General features: G+C 40.4%; 1 protein-coding gene across 6 annotated transcripts in view; it reads left to right on the forward strand.

Annotated features, from left to right (window-relative positions):
* The window catches only part of tncb (tenascin Cb), a 106,396-nt gene that overhangs the window by 49,253 nt on the left and 33,118 nt on the right, over window positions 1–24,025 (forward strand). For 3 of the 6 annotated variants that reach the window (XM_063488906.1, XM_063488900.1, XM_063488901.1), the window contains 3 exons: window positions 3,044–3,229; window positions 16,855–17,403; window positions 19,158–20,564. In XM_063488906.1, coding sequence (XP_063344976.1) covers window positions 16,917–17,403; window positions 19,158–20,564 — 1,894 coding nt within the window. In that variant the 5' untranslated portion in view covers window positions 3,044–3,229; window positions 16,855–16,916. Of the gene's footprint in view, window positions 1–2,964; window positions 3,230–16,854; window positions 17,404–19,157; window positions 20,565–24,025 lie in introns of those variants that run through there. The other 3 variants (XM_063488903.1, XM_063488905.1, XM_063488902.1) reach the window with 2 other exon arrangements.

Here is a 24,025-nt window from a genome sequence, read left to right on the forward strand (position 1 = left end):
TCAGTCTTGATGTAAACCTCGGCACGTACACCCCACTGATGTTTAGAAAAGATTGTCGCTCACATACCAGCAATCTTTATCAGTGTTTCATACGTTTGAGATTAAAGAATGCATATTTCCCTAAAGGTGCTTCAAAAAAGATGGAAATGTACAGTCGTGTTGCTCGAAAAATTGCAGTTTTACCATTTTAGCATCCATGAGGTTACTGTCACCTGGGTTAGGATTAGGATTTGTTGAAGTTCACATTCACAAATTTTTTATAGAATGTTCACATCTTTGAAACGTCCAAATGGGGATTGTTTTTTTAACAGAAAAAACTGTAATGCCAAATGTCTGTTTACAAACCCAACCCAACACCTAGCTAGATTGCTGGTAGCCTGACAAAGAGGTTAAGCACTGAGCAGAACCCAACCCAGTACCACCAGTAAAGGCTTTTACAATCAGTCTTAGGAGTGATATTTTGATTTAATGAATGTCACACCCTCCTCCACACTCATTCTCATGAAAGAGCTTTTCTCTCTATTTTAAAGTCACAGGTCCAGTGTAATCTGAACTGAGTAAAGCAGGATCCTCCTAAACTCTTTGTTCCTGTATTTACTTCAGGTGGCTCTCCCTGTTTACATAAATTCTTTAGCGCAGAATTGCATCCACCATACGATTGGTATCCAAAGAAAACTGTAGACATTGTTACTGACACGACTGTTTGATCAAGCGTGTCAGGTTTTAACTTGGCAGTCACAGCCTTAGTCACTAAATGGATAAGTCAATGAAACCCCCATTTTTCTATCAATATAATCATCCAAATCCCATCTTTTTTTGTTGGACTTCAGGAACTAACTATGGTCTGTACCAAAATGTGCAGTATGTAACCGAAATCTGAAATTCAAAGATACTAAAGTAATCATTCGAATAATAAAGTAATAATGCTATTATATGCCGTATATTGTCTGAATACAAGAAAGTCTCTGACTCAGTGGCCTACATGTAGGCACTAGAGTGCTTGGCACTATACAAGGCTACAATACTGAACTGATAACCTTAATCAGGAACTCAATGGGACCGTGAAGGCTTCTACCCTGAGGCTGTACTGCAACGGAAAGGACAACTAGGATCAGCGGCAGTCAAGCCACAATCCAGGGTAAAGTATCCATAAACACATCACAAAGCTTGCATCCTGAGATGAGATGCTCCAAGAGTGCTTCAGGCAGCTGAAGACAGACCGTGATGAGGAACAGGAAGAGGAACTGTCATGGATGATCAAGTCCCTGCATGGGTTGTACCAATTACCGAGGAAGAGGCTAAGAGAAATCCTATCAGTGGCTAGAAAAGGCTGTGCCCGGGTGTTGGTTTAGCTCAGTGCAGGTAACCAGATGCCATATGACTGAGAATGGCGGACACGGGTTTGAGTCCGACCTACGGCCCTTTTGACTCTTTCTCCACCTCTCCTTTACTTGCAATTCTTCACTGTACCTATCAAATAAAGCCAGAAAACAAAGAAAATAAAACATAAGAGCAAGCCCCCGGCACCGGATCCAGGCAGTCTGCCACAGCCAACAGTATCCAAGTTGCAGGCTGTGCAAAGGTGCCTCTGTACAGCACATAGCAGCAGAATGTAAAAGCATAGCCGAGTCACTGGAATAGAGTGCGGGAAAAAGCTGAGCTGCATATGGACTAGAAGTCCCCAAGTACTGATGGGTGACGATGCCAAAGGTAGTTGAGAATGGCAGGGCTGTGGGACTTCAAGTTCCAGACAGACAAGCAGCTACTGGCCAACCAACAAGACAGAGTGGTGGTTGACAAGGAGCAGATTACCGTTGAGATGGATGTGCCAACATCAGAAAGAACAAGACACCTGGATTGAACCATATTGTTGTGAAACTGGGTGGATGTGTATTTGATGTGTAACTGAAAGGAGAACAAAACTTTTTCCTAAACTTTTTTTTTTTTGTAAAATTGGTGAAGCCTTATGTAAATATTTCACTGCTTATTTTAACCACTGCAACCACTGTTCATTTACATAGATCGATCGATAGATAGATGCTTTAAAGTAACTTCCCAGTTGCAAAGAAGGCTGCCAAGTTTCACGACTTGCATCTAAAAAGACTTAGTCAAGCATGAGTTGGCATTCCACTGAAACTGGAGAACACTGATCACAAACATTTCACAAAAGTGTTATGGTTTGTTGACAGTTTTGACACACTGACGGTTGTATAAACTGCAAACGTCAGAGAATTTATGTGACTTTCAGTTGGCGTCATTTTCCATGTTCAAAAGTAATTCCTCTGACATTGGTATGTTTCTGAACTTTAGGTCAGAAAGTGTAAAAATCTATAAAGAGCATTTAAACAGATGGATCGCTATTTCTAGTCTTGAATTCCCAGATGGATTGTAGAGATTTATCTGGTGCCATTCTTTGGTGTTGTAAGGTTTTTTGCCCTTTTTTGTATAAGCAATCAGAAACTAGCAACAGTAGCTAGTTAAAACTATTGTTTTAATATGATATGTTCAACATGGGTCCAGCACATCATTTGAGTGCATATTCATTGTTACCCAGGCTCATCAATCTCACAAACGGAGCCTTTGGCGGCCCTTTTTCACTCCCTGCTTTCAAGTCCTTTAATGCTATGTTAATGCAGGCCCTGCATTCACTCATATCTTGCTTTCCATTGGCTTGCCCGCTGCAATTTGCTGCTAATGGTCCAACCACCACCCCATCCCATTCCACCCCTTCTACCCACCTCCCCACCTCCCTTTCCCCATTTTCACTCTCCTACTCTCTCTCTCTGTCTCACTCTCTTCTTCCAGCCTTGAGGCGTCCTGTTTCAGCTCCTTCGCTTTCAGTCACAATGCTGTGGAGAGGGTGAATGGGAGAGGTGGAGGTGGTGGGGTGGGCATTTAAGAGAGCAGTAGATGGGAGTGGAGTCTGACCGCAGAGGGTCTAGTGTTTAAGAGAAAGGGAATTCTCTCTTTCACTCACTCTTTCCCTCTCTCACCCTCTCGTTCTCTCTCGCTCGCTCTCTCCTCACTGGCTGCTCAACATCAGCTGGCTCTCTAGGTAGACTCGAGTAAACACTCAAAGAGAACAGAGAGAAGAGGGAAGATGACAGAGCTGTCAGTGCTCTGAGAGATACAGACCGGTGAGAACATTTGTCAGGGCTGGCTGATAAGGCTCTCCTCAAGGCTTCTTAGATTGCTCATCGGTGGAGAGGCTGCAAGCATTCTCTTCAAGGTAAGTTACCTCCTTTACCTGCACTGAGCCAGTGTTTGAATAAGAGCAGAATGAATGGGCTGCTTCACTTACCTAATTAAGATCCATTTTGAAAAGGAAATGGCAGTGAATGACAACTTTAAACACACTGTCTCAGCTCTGTTCTTCCATATTAGCGTATATTCAAACTTTTTACAAAGATTTCTATCCTGTTTTGGCCAATTTTATGAAATGCATAGATAGTGCAATGGTTATTGGCATTAGAAAAAAATCTTTTGATTATTCACTGGATTGTTTGCCCCCCAAAAATGAAAATTTGGTGTAACTAGCATAAGCCGATCAACATTTCAGATTTTTGCTTTGATTTCTGAGGTGCTTTGACAGGTTTTCATGGCAGTGATAGTGACCATGTTGAAATCTATACATCGATCTCACATGGAGAATGTGTGGATGATGTTAGCAAAACCATTGCTTGCTCTGCAAAGCAGTTACTGTAATTCATTCTATGTTTTGTAATTCGAGCCTTCAGGTTGTCTTAATTGTGCTTTTTACTGCATGCACCTGGCTGCCAATTATGTTTTACTGGGAAAAGTTTTTCCTCTTGTCGGCTGTTTCCTTATTATTACCAGAGAGCAGGTAAAAAAGAGTGATGTTTGTAGATAGAACAGTGTCATAATCTGCTGAATTATTCTACCTGCATTAGGGCTGATGCTGAGTTATTGTCCAATGGCACAGCAGTGCCAAGATGGTTAGTGTGAGTATGCGTTTGTCCAAGGTATGTGAGTGTGAGCATGCATGTGTGTTCGGACTACTTGCTGAAGTAGGTCCAGCTGTACACTTTATGGCTGCCAGCAGACAGTAGGCTTCTGTAACCCAGGGGACAGACAGCTGCTCTGCATTAGATGCTGCCGGTTGGTTCCTGTCCCAGATCTCCAACATACACAGTGCCTGTTGTAAAGCGGCAGCCTCACTGAAACAAACACACCAGCCTGGTCAGAGGGCAAAAAATGTCTTTAGAAATAAGCTCTTTGATCGTGTACACAGACACAAATAGTTTTATTTCTTTAAGCTCAGCACGAGTTTGAAACAAATACAATAGGAAACATGCTTTGTTTCTGCATGCATACGATCACATCTATGGATGAGATTATCAGCAGCCCTGCATCACCTTGGCAACCAAGAAAATTTTCTAAGAAACCAAGTACTTGGCTAACCCTAGCTAGGTAGTTTTAATATCACAAACCTAACCCTACTTTTATTGATTGAGTTAAAAAAAAAAAAGGGAGTCCCTTGGAGGACTTGAACTGTGGTCACACATAGACATGTCAGTGGCATGGCTATATGCACAGAAATTAAAATGTGTGAAATTAGCTGGATAAAAATCACGTTCAAGGAAATACATATAATGGGGTGTGTGCAGGAGGAACAAAGAAACATGTTTCTAAAAGTATAAAATATTAGATTACATGTGGTGCCTATGGGTTGAACAAACATCTCCATGTGCTTCCCAACCTCTTATCATGAGTTCAGCTTCATGTTTTTGTTTCCAACAGGAGTTTGTAGAGAGAGAAACCACCAACCTGAGGGTGTTTGATAGATTAGTATGCTGACAGTAAATATGGGATTTTTAGGGTTGCTGCCAATTGTGGGGTTTTTCTAGATAAAACACTTAATGTTAGTCTTCTGCCATTTCTGTCGAAAATGTTGCCTTTGTGGTCACAACTCCCTAAAAGTGTGGTGGTAAAACATAGTGTAACATTAGCAGAATTATAGAGCTGTCATTGGTAACTGAAGCAGCAGCAGTATCAGTCACACCTACAGTATGAGGGAAAGACAGTTATTAGTCCTTTTTTCAATTTGTAAGAGAATAAAAGGCATTTTTGCTAAAAAACTATAAATTTCAGAAATATATATCTCTTAAAAGTTTTCAGTCTCGAAAACTTTATTTTGGGCCACTATAGGTTTTCCACCAAAAGCTGGTGAAATCCTTTAAGGTGTGTCAGCTGTTCTTCAAGGCAGACAGAGACGGGATTTATTAATTTAAACTTTACACCTCGAAGCTGTTTGAAGAAAATCACATCCTCATGGTGGCTGATATCAAAACCTTTATCTACATCTTAGGGAGAATGTGAACGGGTAAGTTGGTGCAGAAGGTGAGAAGTGATGAGACCCACAGGAGACCCACGGGATACCAGGGGAGCATGTGCTGGATGGTAATTGTGTATGATGAGAAGATGCACACATGGGGAAGGAGCCCGGCTGTGTTTCAACAGCCGTCTAAGCCTTCAGGTCCACTGCAGACCTTTCATATCTTCCTCAAATATCTCTCAGAAGATTTACAAGTAATTTTAACCTATTACCATGTCCAACATGGGTTTGAGTAATGTCGGTGTAACAGGAGTGCCGTGTGACCATCACTGGCAGCGCAGGCTTGGCATATTAATGTTTTATGATGCGCTGGCTATGCATATAAGTAGCTTCTGACAGTGACACTTGGCGTAACGATGAGTGGGAAACAGGCCTTTGTTTGGACAGCTGTTGGCTCCGAATGCTCCGTGCCCTACAAAGCTTTATTAGAGGGTGACTGTCTTTAACCCCACTTTGCTCCTCCACTGGTGATTGAGAATGAACAATAACCGTGGATATTCATGATGACCCACGTTAGACAGGACTCAGGAGAAATGCTCTGGTTTGACTAAATGAACCTCATGTTTAATTTAATCTGGTCTGGACAACCTTTACTGTCTCTTCTGCTGCTCCTCTCTTTGTCTTTCCTCATTGACATTGTTGCTGGTTTTTGATGAAATGTCTCGCTTAAATTATAAAGTTAAGCCAAATTTGACATAATTTATTATTTACAGTGCAAGATAATTTAATCTGGACTCTGATAACAGATTCAGGGTTTACAAAGAATAAGTCAGAATGCCTTTGGTGATCCCCTAATTTTCACGTAGGACAATAGCAGAACATATTTTTTTTATTTGTCCTCTTAAGGAAATATCTACCAAAATAATTCCCCAGATCTAAGACACTAAACACTATATGTGTAGATGTGTAAATAAACAGAGTGTGCAAGTTCAAAGTTCAAGCGTAGTCTAGTGGTCAATATCTCAGCTATATGAAAGAAATGCAAAAACCAGCAAACAATTTCTCGCCATTGGAAGGAAGATATTGGGATTGATGATCTAGCTAGTAAGTTAAAAAGAACTTGTTTTTACATTACAGATACAACTACATATTGTATGTGTTGTGGCATTTTTTTAGCATCTATGCTTATTAAATGGTAGTCCAGTAGAAATTATATGAAATTTGTCAAAGTCTCACTTCAGTTCATATCTGCTCATGTTGTATACTTCACTCCTGAATTGAAAGGCATCATCATAGGGAAATCATTCAGCAGGCATCCAGTTTTATTAATTACAAGACGATGATGTGTCCATTTATAAGGGCTTTGCTTTCCTGTTCTTTCTTTTTTTTAAGTATTTGTAAGCCTTGGAATTTACACCGGTTCTTCAGAAAGTTAATTACAGCGTTGCCCCTTTCCCACTAAAGCTTACTCAGATTAGTCATCACCAAAAACAAAGGCACCCCGTCAAAGAAATCCAGTGTTTTAACCATCCCAGATGGTTGTTCCTCTAATGCTAATGGGTAACGGGAAAGAAGTGGAAGTCTTGGAGCTGTTGGATCCGGGATGCCTTTGTATTGCCTGGCCCTTCATTGAAGGCAACCAATAGATGAACATTTGTGGTAGACACTTTGCTCTGACACTTTGCCACCACCAGTGACCTCACACATTGGAATGTATTAGCCATAATGTTTTTGAAACGTGATGGGGGCCCTTTCGAGAGGGGCAGACAATTTAAATTTGAGAAAATGGTAAAAAACAGGGAAGCCAATGAAGAGCCGACCCCGGGCACCGGGGTCATTAGGCTCATACAAGTGTCTGAATGGAAGGCACTCCCAATTTGGACACGCAACACGCTTCAGGCTTTCATCGCAGACAAGGACAAACAGATGTCCGTGTATCACAGCCAACATGCTTGCTTCCATTGCTACTGAAGAGGGGGGAAAAATCTTTTCCATCCAGTTTGAATATAAATAGCAAATAAACCTCCAGTGTAAAGCCGTGTAAAGTGCTAAAACATGCAGTCTTTGAATGGGCATGAAAACTCTTTGGCATGTTTGCCCAGAAATGCCTAAATTTACCATTTCGGTTACTCTGGAACTCAGACATTTAGGATAGTTGACATGGGACAAGGTCTGTTCCCTGAGTTCATATTGTTTTCATCTGCACATGAACAGATTCGGGTCAACAAATAAATTTGTCAGTAGTGACTTGCGGTCGGAATTTTCACATTCCTGAGTTTCATGACTAATAGCTGGCACCTCATTTCTAAGCAAATAGTGGCCTGTGGCCCAATTCCGACCATGTGGAAAAACACATGGCCCTGTTGTTAGTTTGACACTCTTGATTACATAAAAACGTACACTGTTCTTACTCACACATACTGAGAGAAAATATAAATAAATAGCTCCTGTTTTCAAAGAAAAATCGTATACTTCTTACTATTGTCTGTCATAGTTTTATAAAGACAAACATCAGTATATGAGAAGAACAATCAGTGGTAAAGGTTCTGTTCTTGAATGAATTAAAAGAAATGATCGTGATTGGGGATGCCCTAAAAATCTTTATCCAGCAGCCATTGCCAGTATTTCTTTTTCTTTTGTTCTTTATAAAAGAATGACCTGTTTTAAAGTTTGTCATTATCCAGTTGATCCAAAAATGACAGAAGTGATAACCGCGAATACTTAATGGGAACTGACAGTGATGTAATCTTATCTGCAACATGCTGATATCAGTCAACAGCACCAGTATCATCCAATACCAATATTCAGCTAATATATTGGTACATTGCTAGAAAACAGATGAAAGTTGTTGACTGTATCTGATCTAAATTAAAAGAAACGAATTCCTGACCTTTGCGTGTGACCCACTGCATATTCAAAAGTATAAAATGACAGTCATGTAAAATTAGACAGATTGCAAGGAGATATTACACCCACCTTGCAGCTGATTAGCTGATAAAGCCAGGTGTTTGTTACATGGTAAGTTTAGACAAGTGCCTTCAGTTGACATCAATACCTCTGTATAGCATTACAATACAAGCAGCGCTAGATAAAGTCAGATTTCTATAGTAACTGTAGTGCAGAGTACACAGTGAGGAGAGGAACTAGGTAGAATGGAGGGCCATGAGTACACAAGCGTCTGGAGAAAACAGCAGGTGGACGTGCTCTAAAGGCTACTCATATGAAGCTGCCAAGCCTCCACACCACACAGGGGTCACACTAATAAACAGTCGGTCACCAGCAGCCAGCATGTTAAAAAGCTCATGAACAATGAGTAGCATCCAACCTCTCCATCTGGACCCAGTGAGAACAGCAGTGCAAGACCGAGGCACCGCAGGGGAGGAGTCATAAAGAATATTAATGGGCATCACAGTAAGCCATGACTCAGATCACAATGCTGTAAAAACTCCGCCAAGATTTGAATGTCTGCTGTACTACTGACTCAGTCTCGTTTGTCAACATTCGTTTTCTCCATATCTTTGTGTCAAAGTGGGAAATTGGTTTTGGTTGAAGAAATAGACTTTCTGGGGGCAGTTTCAGTTTGACACGTCTGCTGAGGCTTCAAATCGCTTCTTGTGAGACAGGGCACAGCATTGGCAGAGCACTCTCTCTGGTATCGAGATAAGTGTTTCTGCCGGTATCTCAGATACAGCCTCCCATGTCCACCTTATCAGCCACAAACACACTAACCTCCACTAACTCCCCCGCTATCTGTGTCATCAGATCCAATGGGGTCACAGTGGAGCGCGAGCGAGCGCTGTCTCAGTTTGATGAAACCAGTCTTCTTTTCATCTATGAAAAACAGACTACTTCACTTCATTATTCTTTAGAAAGTCAAGGTATTGTTTTTATTTTCCATAAGAAAAGCAATAAGCAAATAACAGACAGAGAGTTTTAGTGAAAATCATAACGTACTTAAATCAGGCTAAAGGCACTGACATGAAATCAGTTGTTTCTTTCAATCTTCAAATGGAAAGAACTGGGCGAAGGCTGCCACCTGGACCCCAGATCAGGACTAAAATAATCTTATTTTCCTTTATTGTTAACGTGAGTAGAGAATTAAACCGTTTGCAGATAATTTTAATATTAAAAAAAGCGGAAAAACTTTTAATGGTATTCGTATTCCAATATCAGCTTTTGGAACAGAAATACAGATGGCTATTTTTAAAGAAAGATACTAGTAAATCCAAACCTTTTTTTAGTCCAATTAACAGTCCAGAACCGGAAGATATTAATTTTACTATCATGAAAACAAAGACAGCTTTTAACATTTGTGCAAGAAATATTGTTTAAAACAACTGATAATGAATTGTTGGGTTTTTTTCACATGCTATTTATGATTTTGTCAGCTAATGAATTCAGCAATAAATGTGTTAGCAAAGATGCCTGCTAGACATGCAGCATCATTAGCATTAATGCCAGTGGGAGTCTGACAGTTGATCAAATCAAAGTGCACAAAGATGCTAAGACCCTCTGTAAACTGAAGCAGACTGCTGTCCCTGCGTGGCTACACATTACTGATCATAAAAATGGTTCAGCTCAAAAGACTATGATAGTATGAAATACGATAGTTTTACACACAGATCTAGCTAATATTATGACTGAAAGCAAAGTCTCATTGATCTTATTTAAATAATAATTTACTATGCATGGACATATTATGTAAGATTTCAAGGACTGTGTTAAGTATGTAGGTTGTATGTAGTCATTTAGCCTTAGATCATAAAAATGGACAAAAGCATGTTGATTTGCAAGCTCTCGGTTTTTGTAAGCTCCTGGTTTTGTGCTTTATAGTTTTATGACCGTAGCTTTCTTGACTTTTCTGAAGTGACTATACAGTATGGCTACTGTAGCCCAAAATGCCTTTAACAGCACAAATATAATCAAGACTATCTAGCTCAGTGGCTTAAATTAGCCTTTTGAGGACTAGTAGACAGCAGCTAGCAGCCATACTTGTCAATCAAAGCAGGAACAGACCTTATTTTAAGCTTCAGGGCAACACCAGGCTGTAAACATGTGAATTCTGTCCCATATATTTAACATGGCAGTCTAAGAAGATGGATTTGCTCTTGGAGCATTTTGCTTACACCAAACCCAACTTTAATCCTAACCATCAAAGTGAGCTGCTAGGTGGTAAGTTTAAGATTCTTTTTCTTACTGCCAGGTCTAGAGGCATCAGCTTTGTGCATGCCAATATTATTTATCTTACACAAAGGGTGACCAACACGATCAAGATGAAAGTGTAACCAGGACAGTGAAGTCAGCACAAACTCCCCTGGAACAACTCAAAACCCAACCCTGACACATCGCACAAAGGTTGTTGTATTTTCTCGGTCAATCTTGTTTCCATGTGGCCAGCGCTGTTTCCATGTTGGTTAATGATATTACCAGTTTTCTCCTTTTCTCCAAATGTGCACTTCCTTCTCTTTTAGACGGAAGTTTGGGTTGAAAGATTGGCGAGCTGGCTTTGTTCTCCTTCTGCAGACTGCAAACGTAGAAACCAGAACTTTTAAACTCAGGGCCCAGTGATGACAAATTTAATTGTCACTGGAGTCCACCTTAGTTGAGACATCTACCATATGGCAGGTCCAAAATAAATCAGGGCATGAAGCTGTTACTCTAATAAGGCAAGCATTATTAGTCTTTGAAATGTATAGCAGAATAACACAGAGCCACAGTCACTACTGGTGGATAACAGGAGCAGCGTCAACAGACGACGCAGCAGCCATCTGATAACTCGACAACAAACAAACTGAATAATGAAGCAGTGTGCTCCACTTGATGTGTAAATGTTGTAAATATTCAATGACTACAACTACAAATCAAGTCCCAGGACTGCATGTTAAACAGGTCTGATAGGATGCACATGCTTTCTTTTCATTTCTGAAGAATTTATCAAGCTTGCCTAGTTTTGTAGGTCACTGGTGACAAAAACTCAGCTTGCCTTCTTTGGTACAGAATACAGATCTGGGTCGCTATAAGAACTGAATGCACCCTTATTGTCTGGGGTTCTTTTCACCTTGAGATTCTGTCACACTATAATAAGGGAAAATGACCAGGAAATGGGCCTCAGTCACGGATACGGAAAATATGTTTTTTTCTCTTTATCCTACCTATATTTAAAGGGTAATGTCACATCCCAAGGAGCCACAAATCAAACTAAAGAGCTAAACCCTGCTGACAAATAAATGAACATATTTATCAAAATCAACCTGCCTCCAAGGTGGGATAAATCCCCAACATACAGCATCGCTGTCTGATATTGATTTGACTCTTGTTTTTCCATCAAGGTCACAACCAGAGAGAGATACCAAATTGCTGAGGACAGCACTACAGCTATGAGTTATAATCATCAAACACAGAAATGATTTTCCAGGAGAAGGCCTAGCTTGAGTCGGCTGCTCAATGACTGATCAATGATACGGTTGTTGCTTCTTCTCAGAAAAGGTTTTAGAATTTTATCACCTCGTGCTTTGGAGGACACACACTATATTTTTCTTTCTGCCTTCTTTTTATGGTCGATGAGGCTGTTTTGCTGAACTGCGTAAAAGCCTGATGGCAGAGTGAAGAATGGCTGGGGAGATGCACTGTTAGTAGACAGGCCCAGAAGCAATCAGTTTTGGCTTGTTTCCTTGTGTAAGGTGGGATAAGGGGTGAATGAACAGGTGCAATGATGAGTGCAGGATGTGGTTCAAATGTGGCAATGATCGAGCCAGCCAATGATATCAAGGCAAAAGAGATGGAGCTCCACTCTGTCTGCTCTTTTGAAAAGTCTTGCTCCAGCTTTTGCCAAAATTCAGATTCTAGCAGTTAGTTAAAGTCAGCAGGTCACCACATGCTTTGCATACTGAAGTGAAGGCCACTCCAAACTTGCTACAAATTTTGTTTCAGAGGAAACTGTACAGACTTCACAAATTATATGATTTATATATAGGGGGTAGCTACGACTCAGAAGTTGGAGCATGTGGAAGATTTGTGGTTTGATTCCTGGATGCAAAGTATCCTTGGGCATGATAATGAATCCTGGGTCGCTCCCAATGCATTGTGACACAATGCACAGTGTGAATATATGTGTGAATGGATGAATGAGACATGTTGTATAAAATGCTTGGAGTGCTGTACAGAGAAGATGCAATAAAAAGTCAATTTACAGTTGTAGTCAGAAGTTTAAATGGGCGTGAACATGATTCTGTTTCTTTAAACTGTTCTTTTCAATGGTGGAATGATTATACAATATACACCATTAATTATTACTTTAAAAAGACTTTGAAAAGAAGTTTGAATTTATTTTGTATTTTTTTCTGATACACACAAGGTCAAAAGTATACCTACAGACTAAAATATATATACATACACTAATTTAAATCTTCCAATAAGTAGTGCTGGAAGTTCTCCAATATCCTTACTTGGCAAGGCCAACTTTTTGTTAACTCTGTTTTTTAGTGATCATAATTATCTTCAAATACTAGTTTCTGTCTGCAGCATAAAAAGGATTTGTTTGACAGCACTCATTTGGATTGATCGGCACTCCAAGAAATTCAGTCAGGATCTATAATGGAGAACTGTAGATTTACACAGTTTGGGAAGGACTCTTGGAGCAATTTGTAAACAAAGACAGATTCTAAAATCATCACTTCAAATAACTCTATATAAGTACAAAATATTCAGATTTGTCACCACTTCACCAAGGTCTGGAAGAACACCCAAAACAGTCACACTCAGATGAGAGGAAATTGGTGACAGATATTTGTGAGTCTCGATGGTTCACGAAGGCTCAAGTCTCCTCTGTGAACTGTAAACTGCTGGAACACCAGCATAACCGTCCACAGTGAAGCATGTTTTACATCGCTGTAGCTTGAGACCATGACAGACCATGACATGAAAAAAACTTCTGCTCCAAAATAGACACCTGCAAGTTTGTCGAAAATTTGCAGCTGCCCATGTGGACAAAATTCAGGGTCAGATGAGACAATGGGTGCAATGACAAGAGGTATTTTTGGACAAGTGAAGACGAGACTTTAAAATTTAAGAACACATGAAGATGAAACAGGCAAATATTAAGCTTCCTGAATGGCTTTCCTAAAGCCCCAACCTCAATCAAGGTTGGGCTTAAGTCACATCCATGCAGGGAAACCAACCAGTTTAAATGAACTCTACCTATTCTTTCAAGAAGAGTTGTAAAATATCCAGCCAGAGTGATGTCAAAAGCTCACCGATGGCTATCAAAGTGTACGGTCAAGTTGCAACTTGCTAAGGAATGTTTAACCAAATAGAAGTGGGGATCCATGTGTGGATAAGAGAAAATTCGATATAAATTCAAACTTGTGTACCCAGTTCTTCAGGTATAGAACTCTCTCGTCACAGTATGTACAAAAAACGATAATCCCTGCTAGAAACAGTGTATTTTAATCCAAGCCATGAATTATGCCCAACATGGACCAAGTTGTTTTGGTGTCTAAATCAGACAATATACAAAATCAAAAAGCAAAGAGCAGCCTGAAGGAAACATTTGTCTCATTATCACATGATTTTTGTTGTTGCTGTCACCAGCTATTGTGTTTCCCAGCCTGCTAGATTGTAGAGGTGGGTCTTTTTAGCAGCAAAGCAAAAGCAAAAGCACTTGCTCTCACTAGGTTGTGATCAAATTCATTTTAGATTATACTGAATGAAAAATTGTGCCAAGGGATTATTTTTGAATGAAAATAAAATATTGTCAATTTGTTAGCTTTTTGACAGCTAATCACTACTATCACTGACCAAAACCCCAAACTAAAGTGTTTAGAGTTTTCCTCTGTGTGAGGTATAAAACTTCAAGTGTCTCTGTAGCGCTCATTCACAACGGGGCGATTTAGATCAGTTGCACCAAATGCTTGTGCGCCAGCAGGTTTCCCTGGGTGAAATTCTCCTCTCATTCAACTACAAGGCAAGCAACAAGCTTTGTTACTGTTTGAGAAGCTAACTATACAGCAAAACTAAGTGAGGGAATAACAAAGCAGCAGCAGTCAGATTGTATCAAGTCCATGTCTACAGTGCCAACAACCAGCTGCATTAGCATAGTGCCAGGACCACAGGGTGCCCATGAAGGAAGTCCAAACAGACGGATCAGCTCTGTGTTTCTCAGGGTCACACTCAGATTCCCTCATTCTGATTGTTCTGCTTCATATTAAAAACTACTTTATGGCAACTAAGAAGAGAAAGATCAAATCAAAATATTTCAAGGGCTCAGTGGAAGTTTCTTCTCTTCATCTATTTCTAAGTAAAGGCAACTTTTGCCAGAGCCACAGAGCTTGTACAAAGCCCACTTTGGTCTCTGGGGGTTGGTTTCTCTTAAAGGTCCATGTGGAGAGCAGCCAGCCTTCAAAGTGAGAAAGCCAACCATCCTCCCAGAACTAAAACCTTAGCAGCAACTCAAAGCAATTTTCTGGCTATTTTGTTGATTTAATCCCTAGTTTGTGATGCTTGGGCACAGCAGTGTGACTGTATTAGTGTCTTGTGTGTGTGGAGACAGGAGGATGGTGGGGGGAGCTTTCACACCCCTGAGGGCCCAGATCTTCAGCACTCCCATATTAGAACTTTTACAGTCTACCCATCATAGAGGCGTTCATCCCTGTCTGTCTAATCATGGGACTGGTAATGTTGTGGCTGAGTAGGGGGTGAAGCTGTGGGATCCTTCCAAGCTGAGCTCATCTGTCAGCTTGCCTAATCATGCGTCAGGCTGAGATGAAGAGAACAAGTGGAATGTTACCTGCTGACTGTCACCCTGTGGATGTGAAAATGACCAGTTAAGATGATCTTGAATCCCACATCATTGCAACTAAGTCTAGAGAGAGGAGAGCAAATTAAACCCCTCCATACATATTCCACTGCAATCACACATTTTTGTGTCTGCTTAGCTAGACATTTTCATGTTGACTTCTAACTGCTGCCATTAACCTTTAAAGTAGCCAAGGCAAACACTGGTTTTTATTAAAGGTAGGAAAGGATCAGTGTCAGCATCTCTGAACAAGGTGGAGAAAGAGCACAATTATATAAACTCAACCTAAGCCAAACTCCTCAAAAAGTAGCAAGTCTGTGGTGATGCATGGAATCTATATTTGTGGTTTTCTGTTATCCTCTTGGTTCCAATTGCTGAAAGGGCCAGGAAATTTACTTTACTTTAAATTTCCGCATGTAAAAAAAAAATAAGAACCAAAATGCTTTAACTTCTTTACATCTACCAAGTTCACCAACACCAATTAGCAAAGATTTAGACAAAGGGTTCAACCTCTTTTAATACAATTTTCAATGATTTTGAGCACCCAAATATGAAAATATTTAACAGTAAAACAAATGCCAAAATAACTGACTTGATTTGATGTGCATCATATTCTGGTTTCTGAAAATGTACATTGTATGTGGCCAGAACAAAACCCAACCCTCACCATAGACATATTGCTGATGACCTGGTAGATTTTAGGGTCTGGAAATGGGAAGACAACACCTTATTGTGTACAATTTTAAAAACTCTCTAACAAAGGCAAGCATATAACAAACCTGTATATTCAAATTTAATATAAGATCAAAGCAATAAACAGTTTGGGTTTTTTTTGTTTGTTTCAATCCCACAAACTCAGCACATTTTCCAGCAGACCTTTTTAAAGAATCATGTTTCAGAAGCATTAAGAATCAAGTTACAGAACTAAAAGAAAACCAATTGGCTTTCAAGGGGGAGCGCTCCGGGAATGCTGACCTGCTGGTTTGCGGGAGTGGGAAGGAAGTTCGTCCAGACCCTCTGTGCTTTTATAGAAAGACCACAGATGGTTTAGCTATACACCAGTATTAATCTGTCAGCTTGGTTTGTGTTCTGGGCTGGGGGGAATAGAAGAGGTTCTACACCGTGCAGGTGTTATTGGGGTTGTTTGTGTCATGACAGCCCGTCTTCATGAATGCTTAACTTAGATCCCTAAGGTCACAGGCCAGCCCTGCTGTAATTGCCACTCTTGATCCTCCCCTGGAAACAACAGGGTGTATGTCTCGTCTATTGAGAGCAGAAGGGCAAAAACGGGTAAGTGGTAGCAACAAGAATAGAGATGGGAATTTGTTAGAGGCAGGTAGGGGGAGAAAAGGTGTTATTATCATATTTCTGTCAAACAACCAAAAAAAGCCCCAAGCACTTGGTGACTGTAGGGACAAAGAGGATGAGTCCTCCAGAAGAACCTGGATAAGGGAGGTGTAGCTATCGCTTGTGAACAGTTGTGGAATGATGAGAAAGAGAAAAAGAAAAAAAGCAGCATAGTCAGACAACGAACAACAGAAAGTTTAAAATACAAACTATCGGAGCCAACAAAAATGTACAGATGTATGTTTGTGCAATCGTGTGACTTTTTAGTTTATTCTATCAAGAATGGCAGCAGAGAGAATGCAAAACATGTATAAATACATGTTTTTTTTTACATGTGAATGTAATAAAGATATGAGCCAAACCTAATTTCTTTCTCAAAATTGGTCCTCTGTTTGTTTGTACTTACTCTTTCCTATAGGAATCTGGAAGGGAATACCTATTTGCTATTAAACTCATAAGCTGCAGTGGCAGGGTGTCATCATGGGGATGAGAGGTTTCTTTTTGGGCTTCTTAACTGTGGCCCTCATCCTCCAGTTTGCCACTGCTGGCCTTGTCAGGAATGTCATCCGCCATCGCAGAGAGGCTCTGATGCCGAAGAAAACCCAGGAGAACCTCACACTCCCCCATCCTGACCAGCCAGTAGTTTTCAACCATGTCTACAACATCAACGTCCCCTCCACATCGCTCTGCTCTGTGGACCTTGACTCACCAGGAGGTACTGACCTCAAGCACAAGACCGTCCCGATGGAGATGCAGAACACCGAGCACATGGAACACACGATGGATGGTGACAATCAGATCGTTTTCACCCATCGCATCAATATCCCCAAGCAGGCATGCGGCTGTGAAAACCAGCTGCCAGACATCAAGGCTATCCTGAGCAGGCTAGAGATGCTGGAGTCAGAGCTGTCTAGTCTGAGGGAGCACTGCACCAGTGGAGCAGGTTGCTGTGGAGCTCAAGTTACAGGTAAGTCTACATCTGTTACTGTATATGCACTCACTGTAATTAGAAGTGTTATAATGACAGTGTGTTTACTGTACATATAGGCTCACATGTGTACAGGCATTTTAATAAACATCGGCAAAAATGCACAGAAAAAGCTTTTGTCCTTAAAGGTGCACTCAATAAATCTTTGAGGTTATTTGATAAAAAAAATAATTCTCTTTTAATTAACCTATTACAAATAAATATGAGTGGGCAGCAGTTTGTGGAAGCCACCATGTTCCCCAACATATCTACAATCTACTGAAGTGTCCCATCCATCCATCCATCCAGTTTTCACAGGGTCGCGGGGGGTGGGGGGTGTAGGGGGGGTGCTGTATCCCAGTTGTCATACTGAAATGTATTATTGAAAATTTTACATAAAAAAGGCATTTTTGGTCACTGAAAATGGCAGTTTTAAAAAAATTCTTTCCAGGAAGAGAAGTTTTAGAAACTATATGTGGATGAGGAAAGAGAAGAATTTGTCTTGCAACATCTATAATAATATGCAAATATGCATCTTTATGTCCTTTTCTGATGTCAAACTAGGTGGGAGTTAAGTTAAAGCTGTCCAAGGTAGATTTCTTTAAAAGACTATGGTATTGCATATTTGAAGTGAGTATGACTTATATGGCATATAAGCTATATTGACTTATATGACATAAAAGTCCTATGCCATTGACATAGGGCAGCACGGTGGTTAGTACTGTTGCCTCACAGCAAGAAGGTCCTGAATTCAATTCCACCATCAGGCCAGGGTCTTTCTGTGTGGAGTTTGCATGATCTCCCCGTGTTCGCGTGTGTTCTCTCCTCTGGCTTCCTCCCACAGTCCAAAGACATGCAGTTAGTGGGGATAGGTTAATTGGAAACTCAAATTTGCCCATAGGTGTGTTAGCCTTACGACAGATTGACGTCTTAGGGCGAGAGGCAGGTGTACCTGAAGCCTGAAGGTGTACCTGACTCTGAAAAAGGATAAGCAGATGGATGGATGATTTATATGACATGCACAAATGTTTTTCATCTCTCAAGACTGCCCATCAAAAAAAAAAATGTCAGGCAACTAATCTGTAGACAGTAGCCGGTTATCAAAAACATTAATAAATAAAACAACAAACTGTTATTGAAGTACATAATTGTGCAGTCCAAATTCAGTTTCATCCAGACAACTTATGGTTGAGTTGAATATTTAGAGCAGAAAAATATAAATAAAGTTTGGTGCCTGCGCTTTGAGCTTATATCTCCTTACCAATATAAAATTTTTATTTGGGGAGTGATGAGTAATTATTTCCCAGACTTCAGGTGGATGTTAGGGTGGTAGAGGGGTTAAAGAAGGAGCTGGTGATATGGGGCAACAGCAGCACTGACTTGTCAGTCATAATTACAATTTTGTTTCCAGGTTCTATATTGTATGGCCATCTGTTCATAACCATTTAGTAACCAAGTTAGTCATCAGATTTTGTTACTTTAAACAAAGGGCATATGCATTTAATTTCTTCATTAAATTAAAATGATGTTAATGTTTCTTGTTCAGAAGATGATGTCAGTGTTTCTGCCATGTTTGCTGGGCAGAGGCTTCAATTACTTAGACTTCACTTTTAACACAGTAGCTTCTGTTTGTTTCATACTTTTGCAAAAAGTATTATTACAGGACTAAGTAAAGCAGCGGCAAACTGGAGGATGAGTAGTGCACATTTGCAATAATTTAAAAGGAAATCCTTCTCCTTTTTGCCATTCCTCAGGTGAAGTGTCCTCAAAGCCCTACTGCAACGGGCGCGGGAACTGGAGTACTGACACCTGTAGTTGCGTATGTGAGCCTGGATGGAAGGGCCCCAACTGCACTGAACCTGAGTGCCCCAGTGACTGCCAGGACCAGGGCCGCTGTATAGATGGCAAATGTGAATGCTTTGAGGGCTTTGGCGGGGATGACTGCAGCATTGAGCTCTGCCTGCTGGACTGTGGCGACTACGGTCACTGTGTTGATGGGTCCTGCCTCTGCGAAGATGGTTTTATCGGTGAGGACTGTTCTCAGACCAACTGTCTCAACAACTGCCTGGGCCGCGGACGCTGTGTGGACGATGAGTGCATCTGCGACCATCCATGGGCGGGTTTCGACTGTTCTGAACTCATCTGTCCAAACGACTGTTATGATAGAGGACGCTGCATTAATGGTACCTGCTACTGTGAAGAGGGCTACACTGGGGAGGACTGCGGTGAGCTCACTTGTCCAGGCAACTGTAACGACCACGGGATCTGTGTGAATGGCCAATGTGTGTGTCACACTGGCTACACTGGCGAGGACTGCTCTAAGCTCACCTGCCCCAAAGACTGCAACGAGAAAGGTCACTGCTTCAACGGGAAGTGCATCTGTGATCCCGGATTTGAAGGTGAAGATTGCTCAGTCCTCTCATGTCCTGACAACTGCAGCAACAGGGGACAGTGCATTAATGGAGAATGTGTATGCGACCTAGGATATCAAGGTGAAGACTGTAGTGAACTCTCCTGCCCCAACAATTGTCAAGACCGTGGCCACTGTGTGAATGGGCAGTGTGTTTGTGAGAAAGGTTATGCTGGTGAGGACTGTAGCATCAAGACCTGTCCTAAAGATTGCATGGGGCATGGAGAGTGTGTGGATGGCAAGTGTGTGTGTTTCACCGGCTTTACAGGGAAAGACTGTGGTGAGTTGACCTGCCCCAATAACTGCCTGGACCGTGGTCACTGTGTGAATGGGCAGTGTGTATGCGAGAAAGGTTATGCTGGTGAGGACTGTAGCATCAAGACCTGTCCTAAAGATTGCATGGGCCGTGGAGAGTGTGTGGACGGCAAGTGTGTGTGTTTCACTGGCTTTACAGGGAAAGACTGTGGTGAGTTGACCTGCCCCAATAACTGCCTGGACCGTGGTCACTGTGTGAACGGACAGTGCGTTTGTCATAAGGGTTTCACTGGTGAGGACTGCGGTGAGAAGACATGTCCCAAGAACTGCCTAGACAGAGGCTACTGTGTAGATGGCAGCTGTGTGTGCTATGAGGGATTCACTGGTCCAGACTGCTCCATATTAACCTGCCCAGAAGACTGCCACAACCAGGGGCGCTGTGAGAATGGAGTGTGTGTCTGTGATGAAGGATTCATTGGAGAGGACTGCTCAGAGGGTAAGACAGTTTATATATACTTTCTAATAAAATCATTACCTACACGAATAACTTTCTACGCAACTTTATCCATGTTTAGGGTTAGGAAATGTTTTAGCTACATTCTCATCTGTTAAAATTCACCAGATCATTGGCAACACAGCCTTTGGGTAGGTGTTGGATTTTGTTTTGATCAAACGATTAACAGGTAGTCCATCTGCATCTAATGGACAAAGGTCACTCTTTTGAGGATGTCAATGTTCACATTATGGAAAGAGAAGACAGATAGTTTGAAAGAGGAGTGAAAGAAGCCATCTATGTCCACTGTGAACGACCATCTTTGAACAGAGGGCGGGGCTTACGACACCAACTGTCTGCCATCTATAATCCAGTTTTGAGATCCCTTCTCAGACACCTTAATGCCCACTCACATCCTGGGCCAATTGACCTCAATAAATCACATGATAGGGTGGGGCTAGATTTCACAGTGGGTTAACCCAGAACCTTGGCTGATTGTGACCTACACCCGTTTTCACACCTTGGTTCATGTGATTAGGTAGAGGATCAATAGGGGGTCCACGACCCATTTGGGGACACTCCCATAGGCTTAAAATCTGGGACTCTCCACCAATTGCCCTTAAAACTGAAGAAGCTTCTTGGATGAAATGTCTCCAAGGAAACTTAAAGGAGTCCAGACACTTTTCTTTCCAAGCTCCTTAGACAATAGGTAGTTTACTTAAATAAAGACTCCTTATGCAATATTACAGAAACTTTAGCATTAAAATACACTTAAATAAGGTTTTTTAGTCTGTTGGTAGTGTGTGCCAAGAGTTCAATTTTATTTATACAGCACCAAATCACAATAACAGTCACCTCAAGGCACTTTATCTTGTAAGCTACAATAATACACACAAAGAAAAACCCAACAATCATATGACCCCCTATGATCAAGCACTTTGGCGACAGTGGGAAGGAAAAACTCCCTTTGAACAGGAAGAAACCTCCAGCAGAACCAGGCCAAGGGAGAGGCGGGGCCATCTGCTGTGACCGGTTGGGGAGAGAGAAGGAAGACTGGATAAAACAGCAGCTTTAAGTTATGGTGGCTTAAATTGTTTTAATTAATGAGAGGAACCTTTACAACAAAAAAGTTTAAGAGTTGTAAATTTGTTTCATTACAAGACCTAAAATATGCATTTTCTACATTTATAATTTTTTATTAGATTGGATTATGTAGTGCTGACTAGGCAAGAAGCTGACACTAGGTAAATATTTATCTTATCTGAATTTATTTTTAGTCAAATATGCCAAATAAGTGAAATGTTAAACTTTTAGCCATTTGACTTGTGACAGTATAAATTCACATGTATCTAAACAATTCTAGACATTTGATTGAATTGGTTTATTTGTAAAAGCAATCACCAGTACCAAAGTAATTTACTGTGACTGGGAGTATCATGCCAGATTTTTTGTTATAGAGCCTGGTTCTGCCGGAGGCTTCTTCCTGTTAAAAGGGAGTTTTTCCTTCCCACTGTCGCCAAAGTGCTTGCTCATAGGGGGTCATATGATTGTTGGGTTTTTCTTTGTATGTATTATTGTGCGATCTACTGTGCAATATAAAGCGCCTTGAGGCGACTGTTGTTGCGATTTGGCGCTATATGTATAAAATTGAATTGAAGTTTCTAAGGCAATTTTTGCCCTTAGGACAAAGCCTTGTTATGTTTTAATCACTGTTTTACATTGGCAAGTATGTCATTTTCGATTTGTGGATGATGATTTCTCATTACAACCAACTTACCTAACTTTTCCCAAGCTAATATAAAGTCACATGGAAAAATGTTTAAATGCGGTTTTGGAAGCTGCTGGTTAAAAATCAGCTCTTTAGTGGTGAAGCTTGAATTTGCACAGAGAGAGTAGTTAAAGTTCTAAAGAGCTCTGGTTACACCACAGCTTACATTACCGCAAAATAGGCATCAAGCTTGTATATTTGAATTCAATAATGCTATAAATTAAAATAATGAAATACCATAATAACCCTAACCATTGGATGGAAAAAAGTTTTTCTGACATGGACCAAAAGCTATTTCTTTTTTCTCCAAAGCAGTCCTTTTTGCCTGTCTCCAAAACATAGAGGGCTAGTATTTGAATTTTTCAGATTTGGTAAACAAAAACGGAAAAATTTACAAGAACTGTAAGAGTGAAATACACAATACCCTGTGTGAAAAGTAAAAAAGAAAGAGGAGAAAGAGAGGTACGAGGAAAACTTATCAACTGTATGCTGCTGTTACCTTTTACTTATGTTCATCTGTTTAGGCCAGGCAGTAAATACTTTAATAAAAACTTTCTAAGTTTCATGTTTAGAATAAAACTTTTTAAAAAGTAACAAAAAACAAGCTTTTATTAAGGTGAGGCTGAAAGTCCAAAATCAGGGAAAAACAAAATGCATAAAGCCAAAATGGAACAAATGAGGGAAAACACACAGGCAGATAAACAGTACAACACAACAAAGGACTAAGGCATACAAATGGCTTAAATACACACAGAGTTAAGGAAAGAAATGGAAAACACCAGAGTATACAGCAGAAAGTAATTAGGGACATCAAGACAAGGGAATCAAAACTAAATACAACAAACACGAGTGAAGAGAATATCAAAATAAAACAGGAAGTCACTAAACTTTGGAACATCTAACACCATGACAAAGACTTAACAACAAGACACAGGGAAGACAGGGGAGGCGGGATGACTGAAACTTAGTAAATAACTTATGGATTACAAAACCTCAGAATGGAATCATGGAAATAAAAACAAGAATACAAACTCTGCAAAAACCAAAGAAGAAGCATTCCAAGAATGTAAAGCTCACTCTCTGGGCATTATTTACTTATAATGGAACAGTATTGTATTTTGTATATATTCATTTTGTTTTCTTTGTTCTTTTTAAAACTACGTTAAGAACTTGTAGTGCAGTAGAACATAATTAAGGGTAGCAGATAATGGATATTTACTTTGATTACATAAACACTTTGGAGAAGAAGGCAATAGATAACAGGTATTCATTAGCTAATACCTAGGCATGAATAACTTGAGCTTATTATATAATATTATACTACAGAATATTTTTAACTGACTAGCCAACCAATTCTCTGATCCCCAGTAACACAGCTAGGTTTGGGTTTTGTTTCAAATGCTACATAGGTACATTTCAAAAAACTAAAACATGGTGTATCAAATGAAGCGTCACATTATGGTGGTACAGTTTTTCCAAATAGGCAAAAATCCCCCCCAAAAATATATACATTACCCAAACCAAACTAAGCTCTAGGTGAAATGGTAGATGGACTGGTTCTTATATAGCGCCTTTTAGCTTACTGGAGTAGTCAAAGCACTCTATACAACATCCTTTTTTGCCAATTCATACAACCTTTTTCTACACCTTGCTATCTAACACTCACCCACATTTATCCTCTGATGAACATACTGGA

The sequence above is a fragment of the Pelmatolapia mariae genome, linkage group LG12, assembly GCF_036321145.2.
Source record: "Pelmatolapia mariae isolate MD_Pm_ZW linkage group LG12, Pm_UMD_F_2, whole genome shotgun sequence".
In the NCBI taxonomy this organism is placed as follows: domain Eukaryota; kingdom Metazoa; phylum Chordata; class Actinopteri; order Cichliformes; family Cichlidae; genus Pelmatolapia; species Pelmatolapia mariae.